This window comes from Sycon ciliatum, chromosome 3, assembly GCF_964019385.1.
Source record: "Sycon ciliatum chromosome 3, ocSycCili1.1, whole genome shotgun sequence".
NCBI classification, from domain to species: domain Eukaryota; kingdom Metazoa; phylum Porifera; class Calcarea; order Leucosolenida; family Sycettidae; genus Sycon; species Sycon ciliatum.
This window is the reverse complement of record NC_088645.1, coordinates 20,256,158-20,281,423: the sequence shown is the minus strand read 5'-3', so window position 1 is coordinate 20,281,423 and position 25,266 is coordinate 20,256,158. Positions and strand designations below refer to the sequence as shown.

Genomic DNA, 25,266 nt, shown 5'->3' with positions numbered 1-25,266 from the left:
TATTTTGGGAATCATTGACGAGAGAATATTTTGAGCAGTGCAATCATGTAAACGTTGTTGACAAATACTCGGAATACATAGCTTAGCGTGTATGTCGAATTGAATCAACTCTTCTCCAATTCACTTTGTGCACAACGTTTGTTGTTAGTTGTGTGTGGGGTTGCTGGCCGAAATACCTCGTAGATATTGGAATTTTACGCCTCTTAGTAAATAGCCATTCGTGCACCACCAAACCAGGCCAGCGTGTGACCATCTTCACTCTAAGCGGTGTTGGAGGAAATCTTGTTACGCTGATCTAAGTACTGCTGGAGAGCTGCCACGGATTTGCTGGTCGTCAGAGTCTCGTAAGCCCGTTAGCCCCCCCCCCTCCCGTGGCGAGATAGCACTGGTGTAGAGTGTCTTGCCTTGTGACGAACGCGGAGGACGAGAAACGCTCGCAGAGAATAGATTGTGCGCCCAGTTGCGTGTGTCCCTTCGTAGCAGCAAGTAGTTCACAAAGCCTGCATGAGCAACGAGGTGAGGTTAGCAACCAGCTGTTTGTATTGGTAACAAGTAGCTGGCACGATTATCACCAGTAGCACAAGCGCACGCACACACACACACACACACACACACACACACACACACACACACACACACACACACACACACACACACACACACACACACACACACACACACACACACACACACACACACACACACACACACACACCATGTACCACACACACGCATACGCACAAACACTCACATGCGCACACGCTCATGCATACACAAATGGACGCACATATAAACACACACAAACACAAGGCAAACACCTACACACAAACACAAGACACACAAATACACACACGCACATACACACATAATACACACACAGATTGGCTCTAAAATAAGGGTTGGGTGCGTCGAGTCTTTTCTAACGGTAGCGGCAACATACAGGTCACAGGCGTATCGTAGTGGCAGGGTAATAGTCCGTCTCACTGTTGTCCGTGACGCTGTAAATCTTATCAGTAGCAAGCAGTCTGCTCCTGTTTTCAAAGTGTGCTCCGTACCCCAAGGCAAAGTATTTCCACACAGTTGGGGGAGGTGGGGAAATATGCCAGGGTTCCAAGTCTGAGTGCCATGTATCTTACACTGTGTTGCCTGATGATCACTAGCATCGTGAAACTCAGAGTTTCAGCAGAGTTCATCTCTCCGTAGTGTATGGACATCTACTTGTAATCTTATAAAATCATGTAATTCTAGTCTAGTTTCAGACACGAAACTCTGAGTAGTGGCGAAGAAGGAAACCGTCAATTCTGAAGAGAGGGCGGAATTGCTAATTCTCCCGCCAGAATTTATGCACTCGACGTACACACCATCCTAGGTCCACGTCAAGGGTTTACGCGATCCCACCTGATCCTCTTTTACCATTTGTTTTACCTGTAGTCGTGCCATTACATGGTCATAATCCGTTCATTCCATTCATTTCAGAATCATAAAACCTGGGTCAGGAATGTGTAATCGAAAGCACCCATTGTCTCTCTTGCTTATATTTAGGTTGTGGACAGCTAGCTTCACACGATGGCAGCAAAACATAGCCGAAAGTGGACAGACGTAGAGATAGATCGTAATGCCAGGCCACCCAGTGCAATGACTGTGACATCTATACAGCAACACCATGAGTTACAGGTTAGTCACTGGTTGCCTGTGTTGAAGGCTTACCGTCTTTCAATGTGTGTGTGTGTGTGTGTGTGTGTGTGTGTGTGTGTGTGTGTGTGTGTGTGTGTGTGTGTGTGTGCTCGTGTGTGTGTGTATGTGTGTAGCTTGTTCGTTATCATCGCTTCAGCAATGGGCAGAAGTATGAGTGTGTGTGTGTGTGTGTGTGTGTGTGTGTGTGTGTGTATGTGTGTGTGTGTGTGTGTGTGTGTGTTTGTGATAGTGATGCTGCAGCTGGTGGTTGTGGTGGTGCAGGTGCTGCTGCTGATGCTGGTATTTATACTAAGTAGCACTGCTCTAGGTGGTGCTGCTTATGCTTGTGAATATCTGACGCCTTTTTTGGAGTTTGAAACTTATTCGCGGACTCATTCCAAGGCGGTTTGATAATGAACTACTCCTTCTGGTGGCTGCATTTGAATGTGTGGTATGGCACCCGCCAATACAGTTATGTCTTTCGTCTCCAGTTCTTGCAGAATTTGAAATCTGATAAAGACTGCGGTCCAGTTAAACCATGGATAGTCCCCACTCTGGCGGACCAAACACACTGTCAACTGCATTGCATCCCAACTGTCCCCACATGGGTATGAGTGAATTCAAATAATCATGTCGATTCCAATCCCCGATGAGTACATGTTGTGTCTAAAGTGCAACCGTGACTACTTGGGCCGCGTCAGCAATATTGTCGCTTATCTTTCAGCTTTGTTCTTATGTCCCCAATGCTCACTTGGCAGCCCATTTCATCGCAATTTTGGTTAGTAAGTTAGTTTACTAGTACCTGAAAGGTCTAGCTAGATTTCGAGTGGATTCCGAGAGCGACTAGTGGGTGATTCTGATTGATAAAGCGCAGCATCAAAATAGATTATCCTGTCACATTGCGCAGGCAAGAGCAGCGCCACGCACAAGGAAGTAGTCGGCTAATCGGAATCAGTTATATTTGGCAAAACGGCCAAGATCGCTCACCTCAGGGATCGCTCGCCAAGCTGAGTTCGCAGTTCCCTCACTTCCTGCTCAACGCGCGGAGTATCCAGCGCATCGTGGAGATTTGCAAGTACTGAAGCCGTCGTCGTCGGTCAAAATAGATCTTGCAAAGAACGGCGACTGATTTGAACCACACAGGCAGTCGTGCTGCCCACGCGAAGTCCTATAGAGAAGGCGACCGTCACTTTCGACTTCCCTTTAAAAAATAGCCAGGCAGCGGAGAGGAAGAGAGATGAGCTTGCGAAAGGTAGAGTGTCGGTCCCAAGCAAAATATATTTGTCACCAGCGCTGAGAGCAGCGACGAGGAGGACCAAAAAAGTATGAAACCTTCCTTGGACAATAAATTCCTCACGGCCAGTTGTCATTCTGTACCTTACCTTCCATTATACCAAGTTTTATCGTCTCAAGTGCACGTCTTGATGTCCAAAGTTCAATTTGTCGAAAGATAAGCGACAATATTGCTGACGCGGACCAAGTACATGCAAACTGACCAGTAGAGCAGCCAGTCAAAACACATGTCAGGTCACTATGTATGTGTGCCGTTTGCAGCAAATTGTTTGCGACCCGCCAATCTTGACGGACGGCATGACATCGAAGGAATGGCTCGCCGTCCATGGTCCCGAGGCTGTGGGTCTGCAGCGGAGTAAGGTGCTGGAGGCTTGCGGACCAAGGCGGTAAGATATCCATGCCTGCTACAGGATGTCTATCATCTTATTTTCTCTTCTTCCTTTCATACCGAGTCTGGGCATGCTATTGTCCAGATCTTCACCCTACGTGTTGTCAACCATGTGCTGACTTGTGTTTGGGAAGGCGCTGGAATTTTGTACGGCATTTTTGTCGAAAACATTGCTACTGTAGATCCAAACCTATTCTGGCTTTGGGAAAATGTTGTCAATATGTACAAGATTGGAGTGGAAAGAAACGAAACCTGTTTCCGACAAAGTTATCAGAGATAGGACACAGTCTGTTTGTGTGCCTGTGTGCTGAGCCAATTTAAAACTATCAAATTTTTAGCAATAGTGGTGTGTGTGTGTGTGTGTGTGTGTGTGTGTGTGTGTGTGTGTGTGTGTGTGTGTGTGTGTGTGTGTGTGACTGCACTCAAGTCTTTGCAATAGGCATCGGCATGCGTATCGGTATCTTCAATGACGTTTTATGCTGTGATCTTTTGGGATGTTGTGCAGGCCTCCATTCGCCACAAGCTCCGATTACAGCAACATCCTGGCGTGGGATGAGAGCCACAGCACGAAAGTTTGCGGCGAAACGAGAACACAGTAAGATTCTGCGCCATTAGCAAGATTTTAGCCAGATCTTTGGCATAGCCCGAAGAAGGCAATAGGCATTTATGCACCGGGACGAGATGCTTTCATTCCAAACACCAACCGATATGTACTCTCACGAGTTCACATCATGTCTGGGAGCCGGGTTAGTATAACAATTTTACCACACTGAGTGATCAGCGACTGGTCTAAAAGATTGCACCAGTAGTGATTTATTGTTGGTACACAATTCTGGTGCACGTCAGGATAGTTTCCACTATAACCGAGTTCTAATCTGGATGCTTTCATCCGTTCTACCCTTCTTCCCAGGCCTGTGGCTGTCAGCATTGATCCCATTGAAGCACAACGGGTGGAGGCGAAGCTTCTGCGGTGAGTTCTAGTCTGCGGCATCAAGTGTCGCCACTCAATCCTGGTTGTAATTCCGACTTTGATTGGCCTTTCGTTGCTGTCGCCCAGGTGTGTACAAGTTGACCAATGCCGCTGTCTGTTTTGTTGCTGTGATCATGTGTGTAGAAATATCCGTGCCATGCAAGAGCGATTACAGTGGCTCAAGGTTGGCAGTCGCAAGGTACGTGAACTTGGCCTCTAGTGCGATGTGTTGCACAGTAACATTGTGAAATGGTGCCAGATCACATGATTCCAGCGTTTCAGCTTCAATCAAGACTTTAGACATCGTTTCCTATGGCAGTGGGTCGGACACATAGGCGGATTTGTGATTTTCTGTAACCATGACAATCTTGGCATCGTACCTATACGGGACCATGGCGATCATGGCTGCATGCTCGCAGCTTCACATCACAGGGTCAGAGCACGGATCTTCAATTTGGGGGGGGGGGGGGGCACTGATGTTTACTCTCTGTACCATGCAATAACATTGCACGACACTGACCGACGGTACTGACATTCTACAATGTTATCACATGAGCTGATTGTTTCGTAACTACCGTATTTCCCCGTAAGTTAGTTCTCCCCAAAGACTTAGTACCCCCCTATAAAAAAATATACTTTCCACTGCCGAGGTTATCACCCCGAAAGACAGTTCTCACCGAAAGATAGTAAGTTCGTACCCGTACTACATGTACAGACACCGTACAGTACATACATCATATGCACGGACACTAGAGTTCCGGAGGCTTCCCACTGCGTGTCAGTTACCCCCCGGTAAAAAAATACTCCCCGAAAGATAGTACCACCCCCGAAAGTTAGTACTCATGTGGCTGCTAAGTTCGAAAGCTAGTGCGTACTAAGTTGCGGGGAAATACGGTACTGGTGTTAGTGGACATTATAGCTTATCTTGTAGTTCATTGGTCCTCATTCTTTTCATTAATATCGTACTACTTCCTGTATACTGTCTATAAACTGCAGACATTTGGATACCTACCTGGCAATCGTGTAGCAATACTCATCGACTGCAGTAGCGTAGTGTCTCGGACCTGCGACGAAGACCTGTACCGTGCCATGCTCAAGGTCAGAGACGGAGCACTGAAGACAGGCTGAGTGGGAGAGATAGATAGATAGAGAGAGAGAGAGAGAGGGGGAGAGGATATGAGGGGGTTCTGTGTGTTTGGTGTGTTCGTGTGCACGCGTGTGCGTGTGTGTGTGTGTGTGAACGTGCGCGTGAGTGTTTTGATTGCTTGCATAGGAACATACGCTTCATCATGTATTGTTCAGCAGGCGCATGCCCCGTATGGGTTCCTCGTTGCCCGGAACCCCCCCCCTTTTTGCTTAAAATGCAGGATTTTGCTTCATTTTTTGAAAATTTTCCCGGGGAGGCCCCTCGCAACCCCCCCCCCCCATTGAAGGGCACCGGCGCTCACGCCTGTTCAGTAACAGTCACGTAGTGGTCATTACATCAGTCTGTTCAACTCTGCCACCATTCCAAAGCAGGACACGCATAAATGATTATGCATAAAAGCACACTGGTCTCCCACGTAAATGTGCACAAATGTTTTGGTCCAGAGCAGGGCTGTGCTGCTTCAAATAGGGCGGTTGGACAGTGCTAGCTGCTCAGTGTCCGCATGCTTTTGTATGCTTTTCAGTCGTTAGTACAAGACCAGCTGAGACACAAGGAGACAGTCTTGCCTGTAATGTGTGCCGACGATGCATCCCTGCTCTGGAGCCAGCCGCATCACCTTGATGACAGCCGGTAAGAGGGATTTTTGATTTAAAAACCTCTTTCACCCGTCGCAAAAGCTTCCTGCTGCCCGGTGTGTCATGGCCACCTGTGTTGTCTATGTGTTCCCGCTGTCCTGTCACAGATTGCGCAACACTCCTGAAAGATTTCAGCTAGCAGAGTTGTTTGAAAAGGGAAATGTATAGTATGGTGTGGCTTGAAACTGCCAATCTCTATTTGGGTTCCTACCGAAATCTTCATCAGAGCACTCTAAATATACCCTGGACTAGCATTATTGAAGGCAGACATATTTTGCACTCAGTTATGCGGAATTTCTAAGATTTATAGCCTTTTTTTCAATAGAGAAACAGCTTCAGTTGCCTGAGGATTGCTACAAAAGCATGAACCTCTGGGCTAGGACTAATTCCAAGTTGCGACTGATCCCGAGCCGCCTCCCTTCCATGATTGTGGTAGCTTTCATACATAATACTACAATAATGCGAGGTTAGTTAAGGTGTAATACATCAGGCAACATTGGGAATGGTATTGAACCCGCCCGTATACGTGAAGGAAAAAAACTTTGGTTCAAGCATCTGGAGGTTAAAAGCCTGGTGCTGTGTGCGGCACCATGCTTTGGGTGCTAGAGTGTGCGAGCTTGAGGTCTCCCTATTGGAGTTGTGACCTGGGTCTGTTGTGTGTTTGAGTGTTTGTGTAGCTTCTATCTGTTAGCACTTATGGCATGATTAACAAGTACTAGTGTGCAACACCAATTGAAAACCATCGTAGGTATACAGATGCTTTTGGCGTCAGGATTTCGTTTCTATTCACCTTGGTCATGTTCGTGCATCGCCAGAGGTTAGTAGATATGGCAGCTCACCCTGGTTAGGTGGGGTAGAAGCTGCTCGCACTTGTTTCTGACAATCACAACTGCAGCTGCGTATTCGTGTTAGTGATGAGCGTACGTGCGAACGCACAAACCACCCCCCCCCCCCCTCTCTCTCACACACACACACACACACAAACACTTACACGAGGATAACACCATTATTTGTCGCGCCCGACGAGACTGGTAATTCCGGCACGGATTCTAAAATAGTCCAGGTGAGATTTTCACCCCTGCACGTCCCGGCGCTACCTCACCTACAAGCAAAACTAATCAGTACGCCTACAAAATGCCAGTTTGGTGTGCTGAGTTCTAGTATGCAGCGTACCTTGGACGAATGTGAGATTGGTGTCTGGATGATCCTTGCTATATAGCCAGTTGTTAGTGATTGTGTCGTTTTGAGATGGAGAGCGCAGCTGCAGCCGTTCTACCAACTGTACCAGCCATGAATTGCACAAACCAACGCAAGCCGCCCGTCTGGAGAGAGAAAATTGTCGCGGTTACCCGACCGCCGACTGACTTGACTGAAGACTCCCTACCGGTAAAGTTCTTCAAGCCGTGCGAAGACCAGCTTGATGACACCGCGATTGGACTTCTCTCTAAATCATGCGCCAAGGCAGAAGGCACGTGGTCGTCACGTGCTCACAGAGCGAACAACAAGACGCGCAGCAGACGACAGCGCGCGCAGTTCCGCAATCATCCGTACAGAAGCGAGATGGGCCGAGGTTGCGCATTGTACGACCCAATGGACCGCGTCCTGCCGACAGTTCTTCCCAGCCGATTGCCAGTCCCGCTTCTGTCTGACAAGCATGAGCGTAGAGTCAGATTCGTGGAAGAACTGCAGACCTTGATACACAGAGGACTTAACGAAGGGGAAAGGTTGGGTAATGAGCGTCGCAAGACTGAACTACTGCTCCAGACATACGAACGAGAATCGCGCTCTTCGTTGCAGAGTAAAGCATCACCTACAGACAAGGTAGAAGAACCCGTCGCCACGTCTGCACAGCATAAGCCGGTGGATTCAGTAGATCGCCGAGTCGATTCACACAACGATTTATTGTCTACCCTAGGCCCTGCACGCAAAGACTTGCCGGAGAAGAAGGTGGAGCAGATACTAGTAACACCTTTAGGCTCTCTGGCAGCCTCTGTCATTGAGAAAGTTCCTGCTGAAGGAATAAATCGTCTTGCAGAGAGAGTCTGCACCTTCACGGATCATGACGTAGCCAGACAGGAGCAAGAAGATGTAGCAAACGAGCGTGGCGCTGCTACTGAGAATATAAATCTTGAGCGGCCAATGGAAGAAGTAAAGCTTCTGAGAAGTTCTGTGTTGGCACGATCAATGTCACCAGCATCAACGCTCAGTCAGTCTAGTCTGTCTACCGTGATAAACAGCAATTGCGATGCTCAAGCAGGCCAGTCGACTGCAGCCCGTGGCCCCCTCGTGCTGAACTCCTGCCCAGTCAAGCCCTGCAAGTTCTCTGTTGGTGCACGGAATTTCTCCGCAGCACCCACGCCGTCCGTCAAACCGGAGAAGAAGGGGATGAAGAGGAAGAAAGAGCTGGACGATGCATCACGAATTACCGACGGCACGGTGGAGGATACGTTAAGAACCTTGCAGATGTTGAACATTTCTGACTGCAATAGACGTTGCACTCTTTGTGAACGGTAGGGCCCTCATCGGAGCGTGGAGTGATCTGCCTGCTTCCGTTACGTAAACATGAAAAGAGAAACTGCAGAACAGGGCATGCCTTAGCAGATACAACAGCTTTTCTAGCCAAGTCTATGCTTATGATAGAAATTTGAGTTCAACGTCGATATTTTCGTGAATGAATTTCACGTGTGAGGCAACTACAGTAGTAGCATGTAACTCCTACAACTTGTCCACAGTAATACAACTACTTGAACAGACTATACTGACTGTATGCTGCGAGGTGATTTTTCAGGCAGCTCTCTCTCTCTCTCTCTCTCTCTCTCTCTTTCTCTCTCTCTCTCTCTCTCTCTCTCTCTCGCTCTGATTGTCCATCCATTCACTTATTGAATTGACAGTAACATCCCTGGACACACATGCACGTACATGCATGCAACCATCATTGCTGACCGCACAATGTAATCACATTCTGCACGCAACCCTGTCGTATTGTGTATGCATGCCCCCAAGTGCATGACAATGTGCCGTTTATGTTTGCTCTCCTGCAATCCCATCCCGTGACTTTTCGCGAAGCATATGGGTTAGGTTCTGGTCGATTTTTGAGTGATGCACATTCACGAGCATATACCGCATCACCCCACGGTTATTGTTGACATGATCTCTGCAATCTCGTCTGCTGCAAATATATTTCTCAATGAACTGTTGCTCGTTTGTTGTCCGAGTTGTTGTCTTTGTCTTGATGTGCTGGACTTCACTTCATAAGTGTACTTTTTTTGTTTTTGAATGGTTCGGATGAACGAGTACCGATGTGTTGTTGAGAATGAAGTAACTTCATGTTATGGTTCTGCACTGAGAGTTGAAATATCATCATGCTGATTTCTCCGATCCATGAAATGCTATGACCAAGAACAAAGATGAAGTATTCAGGCTGGACTGCAGTAGTATGCATCGAGTATGCGAAAAACCGGGCATTCTGAAAATTACCCCGAAAATGGGGCATTTTCAATAATACATCACTTTGGGGCTGGACATGTGCCTTCAATGGGGCCAGCTCGATAAATACTACTGACAACACGAACAATGATATTTTTAAATTCAATAGCTGGGCTGCACTGAGCCTGACTGCGTGTGCTCGACCCTTGCCCATTTTCTATCAATTCAAAATTGATTTGTAGCAGTTTTTCCCCTTATCTCTGTAGGGCAATGAGCTTGCTGTCGTGGATGGCAAGCTTTGCGTTCGCCGGATCATGTAACCTGATGGACGGACTGCGGAAGGTAGCGCTACATGCTGGTGATCTAGACTGTGTGACAGTTGTACTAGCTAGTCAGTAAGTGTGAGCGGGATAGTCATTACCGTTGGCACTGGTCAATGTTTGCTGTGTTTACTATGTATGCTGGCAGGCCAGCCAGATGGAGAGCTGGCCATTGTAAAGTTGAAACATGCTATGAGAGAGAGAGAGAGAGAGAGAGAGAGAGAGAGAGAGCGTTACTAGTGATATTAGCAGTGACGAGATCGCCGCTTATGAGTCCGACTCGTGTCAGGGTTCTGCTCTGTAGTCAGTGTGAAACTATTTCCCACACTTTCTAGTCCTGGAAAATAAGGCATGCGCAAAGTGAGGTATAGATTACACGTTACACTTTCTCCGCTCTAGACACATCACCTTACTCCTCTACGCTATCGCGCTACTGCCAATGCACTGTCAGAGGGGGCATATCAACACTGTTTTTCTTCATCTAGGTGTGATCTTTGCAGAATGTGTATTTTTTAATCTCACTGCGAGAGGTTTAGTACGTTCCACCAAGCCCTGCACAGCTTTTAGAAGCTGTAAAGGCTCCTCCTACTTGTTGCCTGTTGCAACCTTTTCATTCCGATCCATCTGTGGTAGTTATGTGCCTGACGTCCCTGTGTTAATGCTTCGTTGCTCCCTGCATACCGGGAACGATTTGTCGGAAGTTTAAACTACGATCCCAATCTGTCGATACCCAAGTATATATTGTGTGTTTGTGAGTGTGTGTGTGTGTGTGTGTGTGTGTTTGTGTGTGTGTGTGTGTGTGTGTGTTTGTGTGTGTGTGTGTGACAAGTTATGTGTAGGTGCTGCAATGTACTGCTGTGAACATTGAAATCCGATGGGATGACCGAGGACGGCGCTGCTACGGCTTTTAGCACGTACATGCACTGTAGTTCATATACACTCTTCAAACATGGACCAGCGGTGCTCGCCTTCGCTAGGCCATGACCCCTTGGCCGCTTGACTCCTGAACATATTTAATTGTCCGCTAAAGTATGTTTCTGTGTGTTTTGCGTGTGTGTATGTGCGCATGCGTATGTATCTCCACCGGCAGGGCTTGTCAGCGATCCAGCCTCTTGGTTGACTTTGCTCGGCAGCTTGTAGTTGGACGATCATTGAAACTCCACCTGGTGTCGATAAACTGTGATGACTCGACCAAGGTATACAGCTGTTAAAGGAGATTTAGTGCGAGTCTACTTTCTGCTGAATGTTTCCGTTGGTTACTTGGTACACTGGTGTGTTTGTGATCTCCTCCACCTTCACTGTCAGTTGAGCACGAATGTTAAGATTTGCTTGTACCCCTTCGAACACGTGCTGTTTTGGTGCTTGTTTCTGCCATTAGGCATGCCTGCACGAGATTGCAAGCCGCACAGAGTCCGTCTTCCACTTCTACGAGGCTTCCGCGGATGTAAGTTGTGCACAACATTGCACCTGTATACCCCCCCCCCCCCCCCTCCTCTCCCTGCCCCTTCATTTTCTGTAGAACTCACCTCGTACGTAATCTGATAATTATAGTATAACATTGGTACATGTAGCATGGGCACACACGTGTGCTCCCCTGTACAGTCAGACCTTGTTTATCCGGTCCTCTTTTACCCGGATCCCTCGCCACCTGAAAGAAAATCATTGGTTACCGATTTACAGCAAATGTCATGCATACATACAGTATGTGTGTTCGATCATCCGGTTCCCTCGCCTATTCGGATATTTTTGTGGAAAACGGATGTGGGCGGGTAAGCGAGGTCTGACTGTATTGAAGTATGATCAGATGTACGTTGGACAAAACGTCACTTTGCTGTTCGCAATGGGGTTCATCTTACCAAAGATTACACTTCACCATGCCAGTGGTGATGGACAGCGAGTATTTTGATGTGGGTCAAGCTGTTTAATTGGGGATGTTCCACCGAATGAAATCCGATGGCTCTTGTACGATGTGCCATAATGGGCTCCTAAATTCCAATGTTGTTGGGTGATCTTTTCATGGAACAGCATCAAATTCGTTTAATCCTAGAGAGTTGTGGCGCTTCCGGGGATGCGTACAACTCAGTCTGAGTTTCATGCGAGACATGTTTCATGCGAGCCATACAATATATTATCTCTATTTATAGTCATGATACCCTCTACACTCTATGGAGTAGTATAGCTGCACTGAGAGCTGTGACATCATTTTCCAAATATTCTGCGTTTCAGGCTGGTGAGGAGGTGTTCAGTCAAGATATCATGGATCTGCAAAAGGAACTTGAATGGTGAGCCCACCTGCACTGTCCTGTGCGGTACAAAATGATTTAGTAGCTTGCTACCCAGATTTTGTTTCCCTGGCAAGCTATATGCTGACAGTATTCTCAATCGTTGGTCCCTCTAAGCAGAATTTACATCATGTTTTCCTAGAGTTGATTGTCTTTGAAATATCACTGACATCTCATCTCTCTTCTTCTCTCAAACATTGGATGAATGCTCTTGTCTTCCATGCTTGGCTCGCACCAATTCTCTGTTGTTGCCCATTGTCAATACTGTGCTCGTGATGGAATAAAAAAGAAAAGCAAAATACCAATTGATGGCTTTCGTTAGAGTAAGCTGGAATGTTTTTACATACAGCAGGTACAATCACTAAGGCAGTCGAGGAGAGTCCACCGTGTCGTCAAGGACAAACAGACCAATTATATGCAATAGTTTTAGTAGTAGTTGCCCTCGACTCAGGTCACTAGCCCCAAGTTCTGTGGATCTCCATCAGTCACAATCGTAATACAGATTTCTCGGATTCTTTGCCAGGACACACTTATTTACCTGTATGTTGTACTGTTCTCTGCTATATGTTTCCAGTCAGTACAACACGGTGCATCACTTGCGACAGCTAATGTCTGGCAGAGTTGACCTTGGTGTGGCTGAACAGCTGCATAAGGTCAGTGTGCCCTCCCTATCCACCCACTCCCCCCCCCCATTGCCATTGTGTCTGGCATCCTGTCCTCGGATAGTGTCTTACAAAGGAGTCACACCACTCACCCGCACCTATCCCCCCCTCCCATTTTTATACACCACATTCTCTGTGAGAAAAAGGTACTGTTGTCACTGGTCTGCTTTAGAGTCCCTGCTACCCAGTTCAATACAAATACAGCGAAACCTGTAACTGAAGACCACCGTAACTAGCGAGCAGCCTGGTACTACAGACCACTTCGCCAGACACGGACGGTCTCACATTCATATAATTTATGGTTTTACGGTGCAAACCTCTAGCTAAGGACCACCTGCCACTAAAGACCGCTTTCTCTGGCCCCAAGGGGTGGACGTTAGTCACAGGTTTTACGTTACTATGACTTCCTACATGGGCATGTACTTGGATTTGTACCTGATACTTTTCTACCTCTTGGATGTTCTTTGTTACATTCATGTGCACTTATGGCCCCCTCTCTGTCTCTCTTCTATTCCACTGCACAACTATTTTCTGACAGATCAAGTCATTTTCAGAGTGGCCAAAAGATGAGACAACATTGTAAGTTTGATTCTGACAACCATGAGATTGGCATGATATTTGCTTACCAAGGACACGGGTGCTGATTTGTTGCAAGTTGAATAGCCAGGCTGCTATGATGTTTCACACTGTGGTTGTGCACGTATAATTATGCACACGTGTGTGTGTGTCCTTGTGTGTGTGTGTCTTTGTGTGTGTGTGTGTGTTTGTTTGTGTTTGTGTTTGTGTGTGCGTGTTTGTGTGTGCGTGTTTGTGTGTGTGTGTGTGTGTGTGTGTGTGTTTGTGTGTGCGCACTCGCCCGTGCATGTACTTTGCTAATATACATACCTGATGAGCAACGGGCTACTTCTCGATACGCATTGCAATCAAATTAATCATTGTGGTATTCTGTGCCGGCGACAGGGAAATTGCCAGCTCAGGGCCAAGGAAACAGCATATGTATGTTGAACGTCCGTACCTTTCATCCATGGACTGGCTTGTGGACAACTCGCTGAAGAGTAAGGACATAATTCCCGTAGTTTCCGGAGTATAAGCCACACTTTGAAGCACCAGTAATTCCCCCCAAAAATGGCGATGCCGCTTATAAGTTACTAAGTGGAAGATGTCTGTATCTCATGGCTGCAAATATGGGTGTGGATTATACTCCAATGCGGCTTTCACTCCAGTGCGGCTAATACTAGTACTCCGGACAATACGGCATCCCTTGTATTTCGTCATACATTGCTCTTCTTGCCATCTGCCTTGCAGAATCTGGATTAAGTATTGTTTCTATGATGATACTCCTCATCAAGTGATCACGATGGAGAAGAATTTGTCCTTGCATGACATAAGTTAAAATTCATCTGATCAGAAAATTTGTCTCGGACAGCCTGTCAGTTTCGTGCCCTGTTATCGCACTTTCTGACTGCTTATTATCTTGTTACAGTCGTGGATAGTTGCTGCATAGTTCGTTCCAGTGTGATTTGATCGGAAAATTGCTGTGCTTTTGCATTACATGCAATGCCTGTGGCCTTTGAATACACATGGATGATTTTGAAGTGATAATATATATATGTTCCATTGCAGGTTTGATTGTTGTGACAAATAAGCACATGTGTTTGCACCATAAATTTGGAATGCACTGCTATGGCATGGCTATGGGCTGGGGGGGGGGGGGGGGGGTACACTGAGGTATTGGTGCATCCCAAGTTATCTTAGATCAGCTCTATACTCCCTAGGCTGACTCATGGTTCCATGCTGTACGTTCTTCATTTTCATGTGTGTTTTCAGGTCAGAATCTCAGTATCTATCAGTTCCTTGCACCGAACTCCATTCCATCGCGCAGTCAGTTTGTTGGTGTGCTGCAGAAGGATGTAGCAGCTCAAGTGTTTGTCGATGTAAGTGTGGGTGTCAGCTGACTGCGTAAGGCATTCAGGCTGTCCTTCATCTTCGCCATTGTGCATCTGTGAGAGGGTGTGTGCGTATGCAGGAAGAGTCCCAACTATTCCACACGTGGACTACTGGTCAGTGTACTACTGGTATGTGTCGCCAGCCAGTTTTGCACCAGGTCTCACGCTTTATTCAGGGGTGACTATGTTGTTGTGTTTGGATTATGCTGCATCTCGGGTCACTTAGGACTATGCGGCATATTGCTGTTGTATGCGAGGAAAAAAAAGAGAAGAACAAGATTTATCCAAGGTCTGCCATGTTTGGGTCATTGTTGTTGTGCGCTTGGGGTACAACACTACTTCACAAAAAAAGCTATAGGCGAGAAATACAAAGTGATGCAATCATAAACAAGTAGCCTGCTATAGTAAGACTCAACACACGTGGGCATTGTGATCCCAAGAAGAATTTGGCTTTTTATACCCTTGCCTCCCACGATTTCTTGGATGGAATGGTGCCTGGATCAAGACGTCATGGTCGTCCCTTTCACAATTGGTTCACCAACATCAAAGACTGGACCATTCAATCTTACAATTCTCTCTCAATCACTCTCTCTCTCTCTCTCTCTCTCTCTCTCTCGTTGCTGCTGATCGTGAGAGGTATAGGCAGCTTGTTTATAAGTGTAGTTAGTTTTTTTCTTTTTCTGTTCTTTCGATGCTGCTGCCTTATGACACACATGGCGCCCCTAAAACAAGACTGGTTATGAGTTTTACATTCATATATAAATACACTTGGCATTATCATTGGTTCATTTGCTGCTGTTTGTCGTACTCTGCAGCGCATGACTCAGTTCACTTGGTTTGACGATACCATCAGACATGTCCATGTGGATGCTGCAGAGCTGTACGAGTACCAGGTCAGTACAGGCCACAGAGGTGGCATAGCCCAGCGCCCATTCAGAGTATTTCCTAATATGTACAGCACTACTCAGTGAAATCCAGTCGAGTCACTTAAGTCCTTGCCGAGCGTTGCAAAGCCTTGAATCTGCGAACACTGGGCTACAAAATATAGTAGAAGAGAGATTTGGTACATTGATCAAGAGCTGGCTAAACCATTGAAATGCTTGCACTTAAAAGTTAAAACCTCTCCGCCAGGGCTTACAAACACACTTGTGATAGTTTGTGAGTAGCCGGTTGCTGGCTCGAGAGTTTTCATAACCATGCACATGTATGGTGATGTCTGACTGGAGCCTTTAACTTTCAATGCCAGTCTGACTACTGTAGAATGGGTAATTTTCTGACTACTGTAGAACGGGTAATTTTAGCGACTATTAATTTTAGCGTTTTCCCATTGTCAACCGATTAGCGACGTTTTATTTTAGCGATTTGCAACGAATTTACCCACAGATCACCAGTGCACTACTAATGTCTCAACGGATTAGCGACTTGAAACTTTAGCGAAAATGAGTCGATTGCTAAATTCGCTAGGGTTTTTACGTCGCTAAAATTACCCGTGCTACAGTAACTAGACTCAATCTTATAAAAATTACTGTTTCTGTGCATTGAATGGTGTGTGTTGCACAGCACAAGCTGGATGATATGATGGATCTGTACAGGAAGAGGATTTCCTGGCTGAAGTCTGACACCCGTAGAACATTTGGCACGATCACTTCCAAGAAGTAAGCTGTTCAAGGGTTTCTCAGATATCACTTTCTTATGTTCAACACCGGTACGAATTTGTACTCGTAAAAGTGGACTTAAAAAATGACGAAAGCACACTATTGATGACTAGAGATGTTGTTGATGATAAGGAATTAACACCCTCTGTTGTAATAGCAGGTTTGAAACACTCCGTTGTCTAATGGCTGCACTGGGAATTGAAATTGTTACCTTCCCGCTCTATGTGAAATGCTGTCCAGTCCGTAGACTATTTCTGTTCAGGCTTGCATGGATGCTGCCGGTGTACCGAGTTAGTTGAGACTTGGACATGTTGGCGAAAAAGGGTGAAGCTTTCAACGCATGCCACTCAGCATATTGCGGGCTCCCTGGAACATGAACACGCAACTACATAATTATGATAATAACAATGGCGGTGTGACGTCGGAACTTGTGCATTCAGCATCCTCCTGGCCGACTTCAACTCAAACTCTCTAATAACGATGCTGTTAATGGTAGGGTCATTGGGATGTTGGCACTTGGGTGCAAGCTAACATCTGTCTTGATACTGTCCTGTGTGTGTGTGTTCAGTGTTGTCCTGCTTGTTGACACATCCACGGCGACAGCGTCCTGTCAGACACAGCTGCAAGAACACCTGTGTCAGTTTCTAGGAGAACAAATCGCCTTCTGCGAAACATTCAACCTTGTACAGTACGTTATGCATTCAGAATTATTGCACAACCCTACCATGGCACTTTAATATTATTTTCTTTTTCTTATGAAAGTGCACATGCCAACATTGAATGGAAGGGAACTACACCAACATCTTGTCGTGTAGAAAGCTCTAGTTGGGAAGCAGAGGCAGACGCTGCAAGCTGTATGGTATGATGATGCTGGCGTTGTAAGCTAGAATTCGGCACATTTTCAGGACCAGTACACAGTCACTTTTACTCACATACATATGTATATTCTGTGCTAAGCTGCTTTCTCTATACATGGACAACGAGACCTCTTCCGGCTATCTCACCTTGCGTGTGTGTGTGTGTGTGTGTGTGTGTGTGTGTGTGTTCGTGCGCGCACATGTGTGCACTAATAGATGTACTTCCGTCTTCCGTGTGTATGAATCTGTACAGCTTCAACAGCAGCGAGGTTGCACTCTTCAAGCCTAAGCCCGTCACGACATCATCCGAGAATCTCAGTGAGGCATTGAGGTAATGCAGGCAGATACTCAGATGGCAGCTATGTGGCCATGATTTCATTTCAAGTGTTACATACTACCCTGTAAAGACCTGTGTAAATCAACAAGAGATTTCTAATGCACATTGACGACCACTCTCACGATCTTCTTGATACGCAAAGCAGCAGTTCTACAGTACATTTCTATTTCCTGTCGCCCTCTAATGTTGGTTGTAGAAGGCCGTATTTCAAGTGGCTACACATACAGTTTTTTCGTGTCGGTCGCAGAAGAACTGGGGGTTAGCCTCCTGGCCTAGACCATTCTTTTTTTCATGTGCTACAGTCTATGCACAGTTGAGTCACCGAGTATACATTGGTATGCTGTGCTTGATGAGATTCAAGCATGGCCGTTCCTCGGCGCTCGACAGTACTGTAGTGCTATGGGCTGTTCTGTTCGTTTCATTCTCCAGGTGGCTGTTGTCATGGCAATGTGCTGGGTCATGTGACTTGATGTCCGGACTGAAGTGTGTGCTGGAAGGTGATGGGCTGGTGCAGGTGGATCTTCACCCATATGGTGAGCAACAACATTTATTTTCATTTCGAAGTCACTTGCTCAGGAAATTTGGATGTATTCCAGATCGTGCCTGTATTTGCACGATGGTATCTTGCTGATGCGGCATGTATTCAGGAGTATTTTGGTACTTTTCTAATGAATACGTTATTCCCGGTTCTTGCTTCATTTTGCATGCTGGAAACGCGTCCCATCGTCCGTAGCGTGGTGAAAATGTTGACTCGAGCTCGAAACATCTCCTGTAATATCCCGGTGGGTGTTAATTAAACCCTGTAAACCAGCCATAACAATCTTCCGATGTGATGGGCCTCATAGGCCTCTTGGTGCAGTCTTTCGGTAGATGACGGCATGAGCTGAACTGGACATGAGCGCACTATATCAATACGGGCACGTGCATACATGCCGATATTAGCAAGTGCATGTCAATGTTGTATGTGTCTGCCATGCAGTGTACCAGCAGAAAGCAGTTGGGCTGTAATCAATACACTGCGCGGGGGCGTAATGGTAATGTTCTGCATGTGTGCAGCACTGTTTTGCCCTCTCGACATAGAACTGAATTTACACACTCTTGCTGTTGTCACGTCTTATTCCTGCAGATTCTATTCGAGTGGTTGTAACTGGCTGTCCGGTTCAAAATGAGGTGAGGCAATTCAAGCCATACTGAGTGCGTTCGATTACGCACTTGAATCGATCCATGAACCAATTCAAGTGCATTCGAGTCGTAGGATTGCAAGTTGCAAGTCTACAAATTTTCGGCCCATTCAAATTCCGGCCTCCCAGGGCTAAAACTGCTGTCGCCTGTATACACGGTCACACTGAATCTTGCAAAACATAATTTCCGTCGCCACAAATTTCCGGCCAAACATGACCAGGCCGAAAATAGCTGAAAATAAATATGCACCGAGCATTTGTTTGCCTGACAATCTGCTGACTGTGAAGGTGGACAGTAGCTCTTTGCGGTCCTAGGCGGTGTCAACAAAATCTGGTAGTTAAGTTCTCTAAACCGGTAGCTATATGGGAGGCAAGGCGAATGCCGCTATCTGTTGATTGCTGAGATGTGCGGTAACTTGAAGTTACACGTACAGCATTTCGCCTTCGTTCCATATGTAAATGTATACTGGTCTGCAAATTCGTGCATCAGACACTCTAGTATGAGCTGCCTCCACCGACCCTGTCTGTGCAAGGCAAACTGCATGTGCCTTCATATGCACTTGGGCCCATTTATAGGTACCAATGCATTCAGCCTGCATGTTCGTTTCTGATTTTGTGTATTTTTTACCTTGCAGAAACTGCTGCTAGCGTACTTATCCCAACGTCTTCTTCTTGACCCGGTCACAATCGACACTGTACTCTATACGTGTGGAACTGAGGATGGCAATGTGCTGGAACAGAATAGCATGACAGGAACTGGACATTACCTGGTGGGTAGACTGAAGTCATATGCCTAAAGAACTGAGTGCCTGTATGTAATTGTCTAACCTTTCATCAAAACACTGCTTTCCAGGTGAGTGTCCTGGATTTCAGCCCTCCAGTTGCCTGCAAGTTACACAATACACTGTTCCACTTACGCATTGTCTTCATTTAGTACTTTGGTGGAAGACAATAACTTCTTTGTACAGTTGTGTTAATCCACCCCAAATGCATATTTAGTGCTTGGGACTTGCATGGCATTTGATGCCCTGGAAGTGTTGTGAATGCTGCTGGGCATTCCCATGTACCCATGCCGTGGTGTATTCGGAACTGGTCAATGGTACCAGCTTTGTACTTTGGGTCGGAAATCACATAGCGCTACTGCAACTGTTTCAAATGCATTAGTTCTGTATCTCGCATGGGTGCGTCGTTATCTCGTACGTCCACGAGTGTGCATGTGTGTGCTTATTGGTAATTTCCTTTTCTTTCTCTGTACTGCGTTCACTAACAGAGCACGAAACAATTGCATGGCTATGTGCAGAGGCTGGCACATCAGTTTGATGGTGTTTTTCACTGGTATGACCACCAAGGTAAGCAAAGATCCAGGAGTGAAGATTGAAAGAGCTGTCCTTGAACTGAACGAAGCTGAGTAGAAGCTATGCACCATTTTCTTTTTTTCCATTTTTCTTATCAATGTCAAGAAGTGTTTGCATGTACAAATGATCACCAATCTTAATGCCCATACGTCCAATCTGCCTATCCCCCCCCCCCCCCCCACACACACACCCAAACACACCATCACAAGCACCAGCCAACCGGTTTCAATCTTGCACTTTGTTTTTGTGTCACAGGAAGTGTGGACAGCGATGACATCCGTGTTATTGAGGAAGAGATCGAAAAGGCCAGGGAATTTTCAAGAAAGGTACTCATGCTGTCTTAGTACATAACACTCTAGACATGGCATGTTGCAGATAGTGGGCCAAGGAGATAATAGACAATAGTGATCCTATGTGTAAAATTCCAGGAATATCTACTGTTTACAGAATGTCACATCGAGGAACGACTTGTCATCGAAAGATTATTCACAGAATGTATCCTATCTCGATATACCAATTCACAGAAACCCACCTGGTCTAGACGTCATCGGATAAAATACTGTTATAGAACTTGTTCTGGTTGGCAATGGTCCTGGACGCTGTATAGTGTGTCTACCTTGCAAATAACCAGCTTCGATCGTGCATGAGATAAGTGCCGTTGTTCGCGAGTTGTCGGTATTTGTTGGAACATTGTGTCATTTTTTGTGAGGTGTTGTTATATCCGCGATCGCTATTTTTATGACTCGTTATTCACGGATTGGTGTTGTTCCCGTGGTCGTTATTTTACAGTTAGCTCATGCGATAACGGCAACAATCCGAATAGCAATACTGCACATCCGAGGCATGCTAGAGCTGATTGGCAGTTAGCTGTAGGACGTCAGTACCGTTGGTCAGTGCCGTGCAATGTTATCGCATGAGGTAATCGTTGGGTAACTGGTGATGCCGTTATTCACGAGGTTGACTGTAGTTAAAATATATCCCTGTACTGGTTTCCCTCTCAGGCTGGCTTGCTGGGTGAACACATGAGACAGAATGCCGAGCGATATCGGGTAAGTTCATGTTTGAAGGACATCCGTTTCGTTTGGCATGGAATTCTAATTGACTTTTCTTAAGGCGCGCAGGCTCCACTGCAGCCACTTTATTACACGAAAACCCTCCACGTACAGTCCTCAGAGCAGAGATCTCTTCACTGCAAATTGCTATTTTCTCAATGAAATTTTCCTGATGATTGCTCCTGGCCCGAAAATTTGATTGAGAAAATAGAAAGGTACAGGGAAGAGACCACTTGCTTTGAGGATGGTGTGTGTGTAGGGTTTTCCGTGTAATTGTATTGACTGTGGACAATAGAGGGTGCACGTTGAAGTATGTAAGTGCATAATGAATCATAGCCCAATGAACAGGCCATACAAGCTTATGCCTAAACCAACCGTTCATTCCAATTCAATGCACAGTGTGCTGTTTAGGCTTGTGTTGCGACATATACCGCCAGGATGGCTGACCACGTCCCCGATTGCTTTCGACAAACTAGAAACCCGATGCATGCTTTGCGTCTACATAATAATAACTCGGAAACATCTTGTACACGTGCAGGTTGAGGTGTAAATGGGGTAGGACCTGCAGGCATGGATAGGTTTTGCATAGTGTAAATGTGTGTGAATATGGGTCCGCCATATGGACTTACGGCACATACTGCCCGAATTGCCATGCCCCTTCTATTCATTTTGCCTTCTTCAGGAGGAAGCTCTGGACAAACGGCCTGCTGTCTCTGCACCACCTCAACCACCACCTGCTACTAGGATAGTCGTGGGACCACCGAGAGAAACAGTGGCATCAAGTGCACGCAAGGTAATGTTCTGAACTGGACTACAGTAAATCCCGCGACTAACGACCACCCCTTGGGGCTAGACAATGCGGTCTTTAGTGGCAGGTGGTCCTTAGTTAGAGGTTTGCACCGCACAGCCATACTGAATGTGAGACCGTCCGTGCCTGGCGAAATGGTCTGTAGTACCAGGCTGGTCGCTAGTCACGGTGGTCTTCAGTTACAGGTTTTACTGTATCTGAAAGCAGTCTTACCTGGAGAAATGTCATCTCTTATGATCCTTGAATTGTGTTGAACAATTCTGGACTTGGCTCTATTTCAGTGCAGCCTGTTATTCTCAGTATGCACTTGCGTCTTGTTGAAATCAAACCCAGAGTGCATACTTGTCACCCTCAACTTGCCGGCCCTTGACTCCCTGGAAGAGGCACGAATGCGGCTGAACGTACCGATGTGCAAATACAATGACGTAATAGGAACCTTTCTAGGGGCGCCAGTTTCGCACTTTGGGTCGGATGTCACCAAGCGCAGCTGTATATCTGTCAGCCATGTTGCTCAAATTTCACCCACACACACACACGCACGCGTTGTAGTATGTATGTGTGAAATGCGGATCTCAGAGATCCACAGAACTCGACCCGTTGTCCCTTTGGTTTCAGACACATCAGTTCTCCTGGATTATCCTCACAGGGAAATAATTGAGAGAAAGAGCTAGATGTCTACATCAGGTCACTGCAAATTTACTTCATTTGTTGCTATGCTTTCAAACAGGATATCTCGGCTCAAAAGATTGCAGCGGAAACGAAGAAGACAGTCACGAAAAGGAAAGGTATGTGTGGAGCTTGGGGTAACGTCTATGTTTCCTATTGATCAAGACATGCTTGCCCCTAGTGACGATTGAACGTGCTCATGGTGTTCATGGTCCACTGCTCCTCAGATTTCACGTGTCGGAAATTGTGGAGCAATGTGTTACAACTACTTTATAGAAGCCACACGACTGTAATTGTTGTGCTTTATTCCATTTCCCTTCAGGGAAAGGAAAGCGTCCGTCAACAGCGCCATCTCGCAAGCCACCAGCACTGGCCCTGTCGCATGATTCATTTCTCTTGGATGATGGCAAGTCAGGTATGAATGTAGATGCAGTCTCGTGTTGTCTATCCTTCTGTTGGGCTGTTGGTCTTTTCATCTGCCCCTTCGCTCTCTCTCTCTCTCTCTCCTTTTTCCATGGTTTTAAAAAACATTTCCAGAAGACAAAAAACAAGCACTGCTGCAAGTATGTACATATTTATCACCGATCATCGGTGTGGTATTTCATCCGCGAGATATTTCATGACATGATGCACATCTGAAGAAGGGCTGAGGCTTTCTGCAGCTTCATCTCTGTAAGGAATTCGGGTGGGCACATCTATTCCCATAGCACTGCACATCCGAACCAGTTTTGTTATTTTACGATGTTCCGGTAGTTGGCCATCATCGGGTAATAGGAACATGTAGCTAGTATTTACCTTACTTTGTGCAAAGAACAGCCAACGTACCAAGGTACAGCTATTCGTCTTTCACTCGTGCACAGTGAATGATATTGCCGGAGAATGATATGCCGTGGTGATGGTGATGACATGACAGGCACAGGATGATGGCAATCCTGCTGAAGTGTTAGATGATTGGTTGAGAACCAGGTCACCTTGGCAACAACAGATCAGAGCGCCCAATGCGGGTGCTGACTGGTTGGCACTCCAGCGCTTACTCACACACTTGGTGTGGCGGAAGAAAATGAGTACGTCTGTCTATATGGTTGACATAGCAATGGAGTTGGAGGAAAGTGATGAGGAAAGTTCGGCAAAGAGCTTGCTAGCAATCACATTTTAAAAAGGGGCGTATATTCCTTCGATGCATCAGTGTAATCAGTCTTATTCCAAGCAAAGATACTGGAATATGCTTGCCCATTGTGTACATGTATGCTGTTTCAGGCGTTGCAATCCGAGCTGTGTCGCCATCTGTGCACCGTAGTGGCAGCAGGATCGGCTCATCGACCTCTTCCGCTGGCAGTGTCAAGCGCAAAAAGAGCTCAGGAATTGGCGACTGTATCACTACACAAAAGGTATATTCACGTAAATTCATCCGTATTCCTTTGACATACTATTTGTGGTGCCGCTTATTTGCGACCTTACAGATCTTGATAGTGTTTACTTTGCAGAACGGTGTCACAAATCAGTAGAAACGAGATGAGTGATTGCAGTGTGGCTGGGAAAAAGAAAGGTCTGCAAGCTACAGTGCGATCATGATATACTTACACATGTTCGAAGTTTCACCCAGATGACTCTGAGGAAGGAGCTCAGGATTGTGGGGCTTCATCTCGGCATATAAAATCACATCGAAGTGGTAGATTTGTCTGCTCTGCTATCGGTGTCATCATTTTATGTCTCAATCTACATCTAACTTCATAGTCCCAAAAGTTTGGAAAAGACAATCAAGTGTGTCTGGAGCCTGATCTCTGAACTTCACCCTAGTTCTTCCATTCTTCTCTGTGTTCATCACGTGTTTTAGTGGCTGAAAAAGAACTCTTTGGAGGCACTTGATCTGGATCTTCACCGCCTTGTGAAGGAATTTGACTTTGGAAATCAGCATGCGAATGACTCTGTTCTGTCCAAGCCCTTCATCCGAAACAAGTACGTGCGAGCAGTGCATTGCATCTCATGTCTCTTGTCCATTTCCATGGCTGTAGTGATGTGCGGTTGTATTTCTTCAGCCCCAGTTTATGCTTTCCCACTTTCATGCTCCTTCTCTTTCCATCTCTCTCTCTCTCTCTCTCTCTCTCTCTCTCTCTCTCTCTCTCTCTTTCTTTCTCTCTCTCTCTCTCTCTCTCTCTCTCTCTCTCTCTCTCTCTCTCTCTCTCTCTCTCTCTCTCCTCTATTTGTACAGGTTCTGTGCACTGTATCCACACGTCACTATCGGCAACAGCCTGTACCATCTTCGTTACACGGAGCAGGAGCTGCAAGACTACATCAGTGCTCTCAACATTGCTCTGCATGCTTACATTGACCGACTGGTCCATCTCCTCTCAGGTATGTGTGTAGTGTACAGTGCTTTCATTCAGCCAAGCCTTGTTGGCTGATTTGTGAGTACAGTAAATAGTGGATATAACGTGCCCCTTTGATTTTCGATAATTTATCACTATATCCGGTGCATCACTATAGCCGATTTGCATGTATGACTGACACATGGCACATGACTGTGCATGAAATGATGCGTACATGCTGGAAAAAGAATGAAAAGCAGCCACGTGTACATGTGGCTGCTTACAGCATACAGGGAAGAATTTTCT

General features: G+C 46.2%; 1 protein-coding gene across 2 annotated transcripts in view; it reads left to right on the top strand.

Annotated features, from left to right (window-relative positions):
• Positions 1-25,266, top strand: part of LOC135811696 (von Willebrand factor A domain-containing protein 3A-like) — a 37,128-nt gene continuing 11,862 nt past the window's right edge. Inside the window, exons 1-32 of one of the 2 annotated variants that reach the window (XM_065324932.1) lie at positions 1-516; positions 1,543-1,674; positions 3,229-3,353; positions 3,861-3,950; positions 4,266-4,325; positions 4,470-4,524; positions 5,322-5,423; positions 5,996-6,102; positions 9,779-9,928; positions 10,944-11,049; positions 11,232-11,297; positions 12,080-12,135; positions 12,710-12,788; positions 13,336-13,376; positions 13,758-13,852; positions 14,625-14,731; positions 15,559-15,636; positions 16,304-16,398; positions 16,967-17,086; positions 17,509-17,586; positions 18,022-18,125; positions 18,719-18,762; positions 19,409-19,543; positions 20,044-20,122; positions 20,384-20,454; positions 21,130-21,177; positions 21,863-21,973; positions 22,716-22,773; positions 22,977-23,069; positions 23,912-24,042; positions 24,489-24,610; positions 24,864-25,006. In XM_065324932.1, the coding sequence (XP_065181004.1) occupies positions 1,567-1,674; positions 3,229-3,353; positions 3,861-3,950; positions 4,266-4,325; positions 4,470-4,524; positions 5,322-5,423; positions 5,996-6,102; positions 9,779-9,928; positions 10,944-11,049; positions 11,232-11,297; positions 12,080-12,135; positions 12,710-12,788; positions 13,336-13,376; positions 13,758-13,852; positions 14,625-14,731; positions 15,559-15,636; positions 16,304-16,398; positions 16,967-17,086; positions 17,509-17,586; positions 18,022-18,125; positions 18,719-18,762; positions 19,409-19,543; positions 20,044-20,122; positions 20,384-20,454; positions 21,130-21,177; positions 21,863-21,973; positions 22,716-22,773; positions 22,977-23,069; positions 23,912-24,042; positions 24,489-24,610; positions 24,864-25,006 (2,857 nt within the window). In that variant the 5' untranslated portion in view covers positions 1-516; positions 1,543-1,566. The remainder of the gene's footprint in view (positions 517-1,542; positions 1,675-3,228; positions 3,354-3,860; positions 3,951-4,265; positions 4,326-4,469; positions 4,525-5,321; positions 5,424-5,995; positions 6,103-9,778; positions 9,929-10,943; positions 11,050-11,231; positions 11,298-12,079; positions 12,136-12,709; positions 12,789-13,335; positions 13,377-13,757; positions 13,853-14,624; positions 14,732-15,558; positions 15,637-16,303; positions 16,399-16,966; positions 17,087-17,508; positions 17,587-18,021; positions 18,126-18,718; positions 18,763-19,408; positions 19,544-20,043; positions 20,123-20,383; positions 20,455-21,129; positions 21,178-21,862; positions 21,974-22,715; positions 22,774-22,976; positions 23,070-23,911; positions 24,043-24,488; positions 24,611-24,863; positions 25,007-25,266) is intronic. The other variant, XM_065324933.1, reaches the window with a different exon arrangement.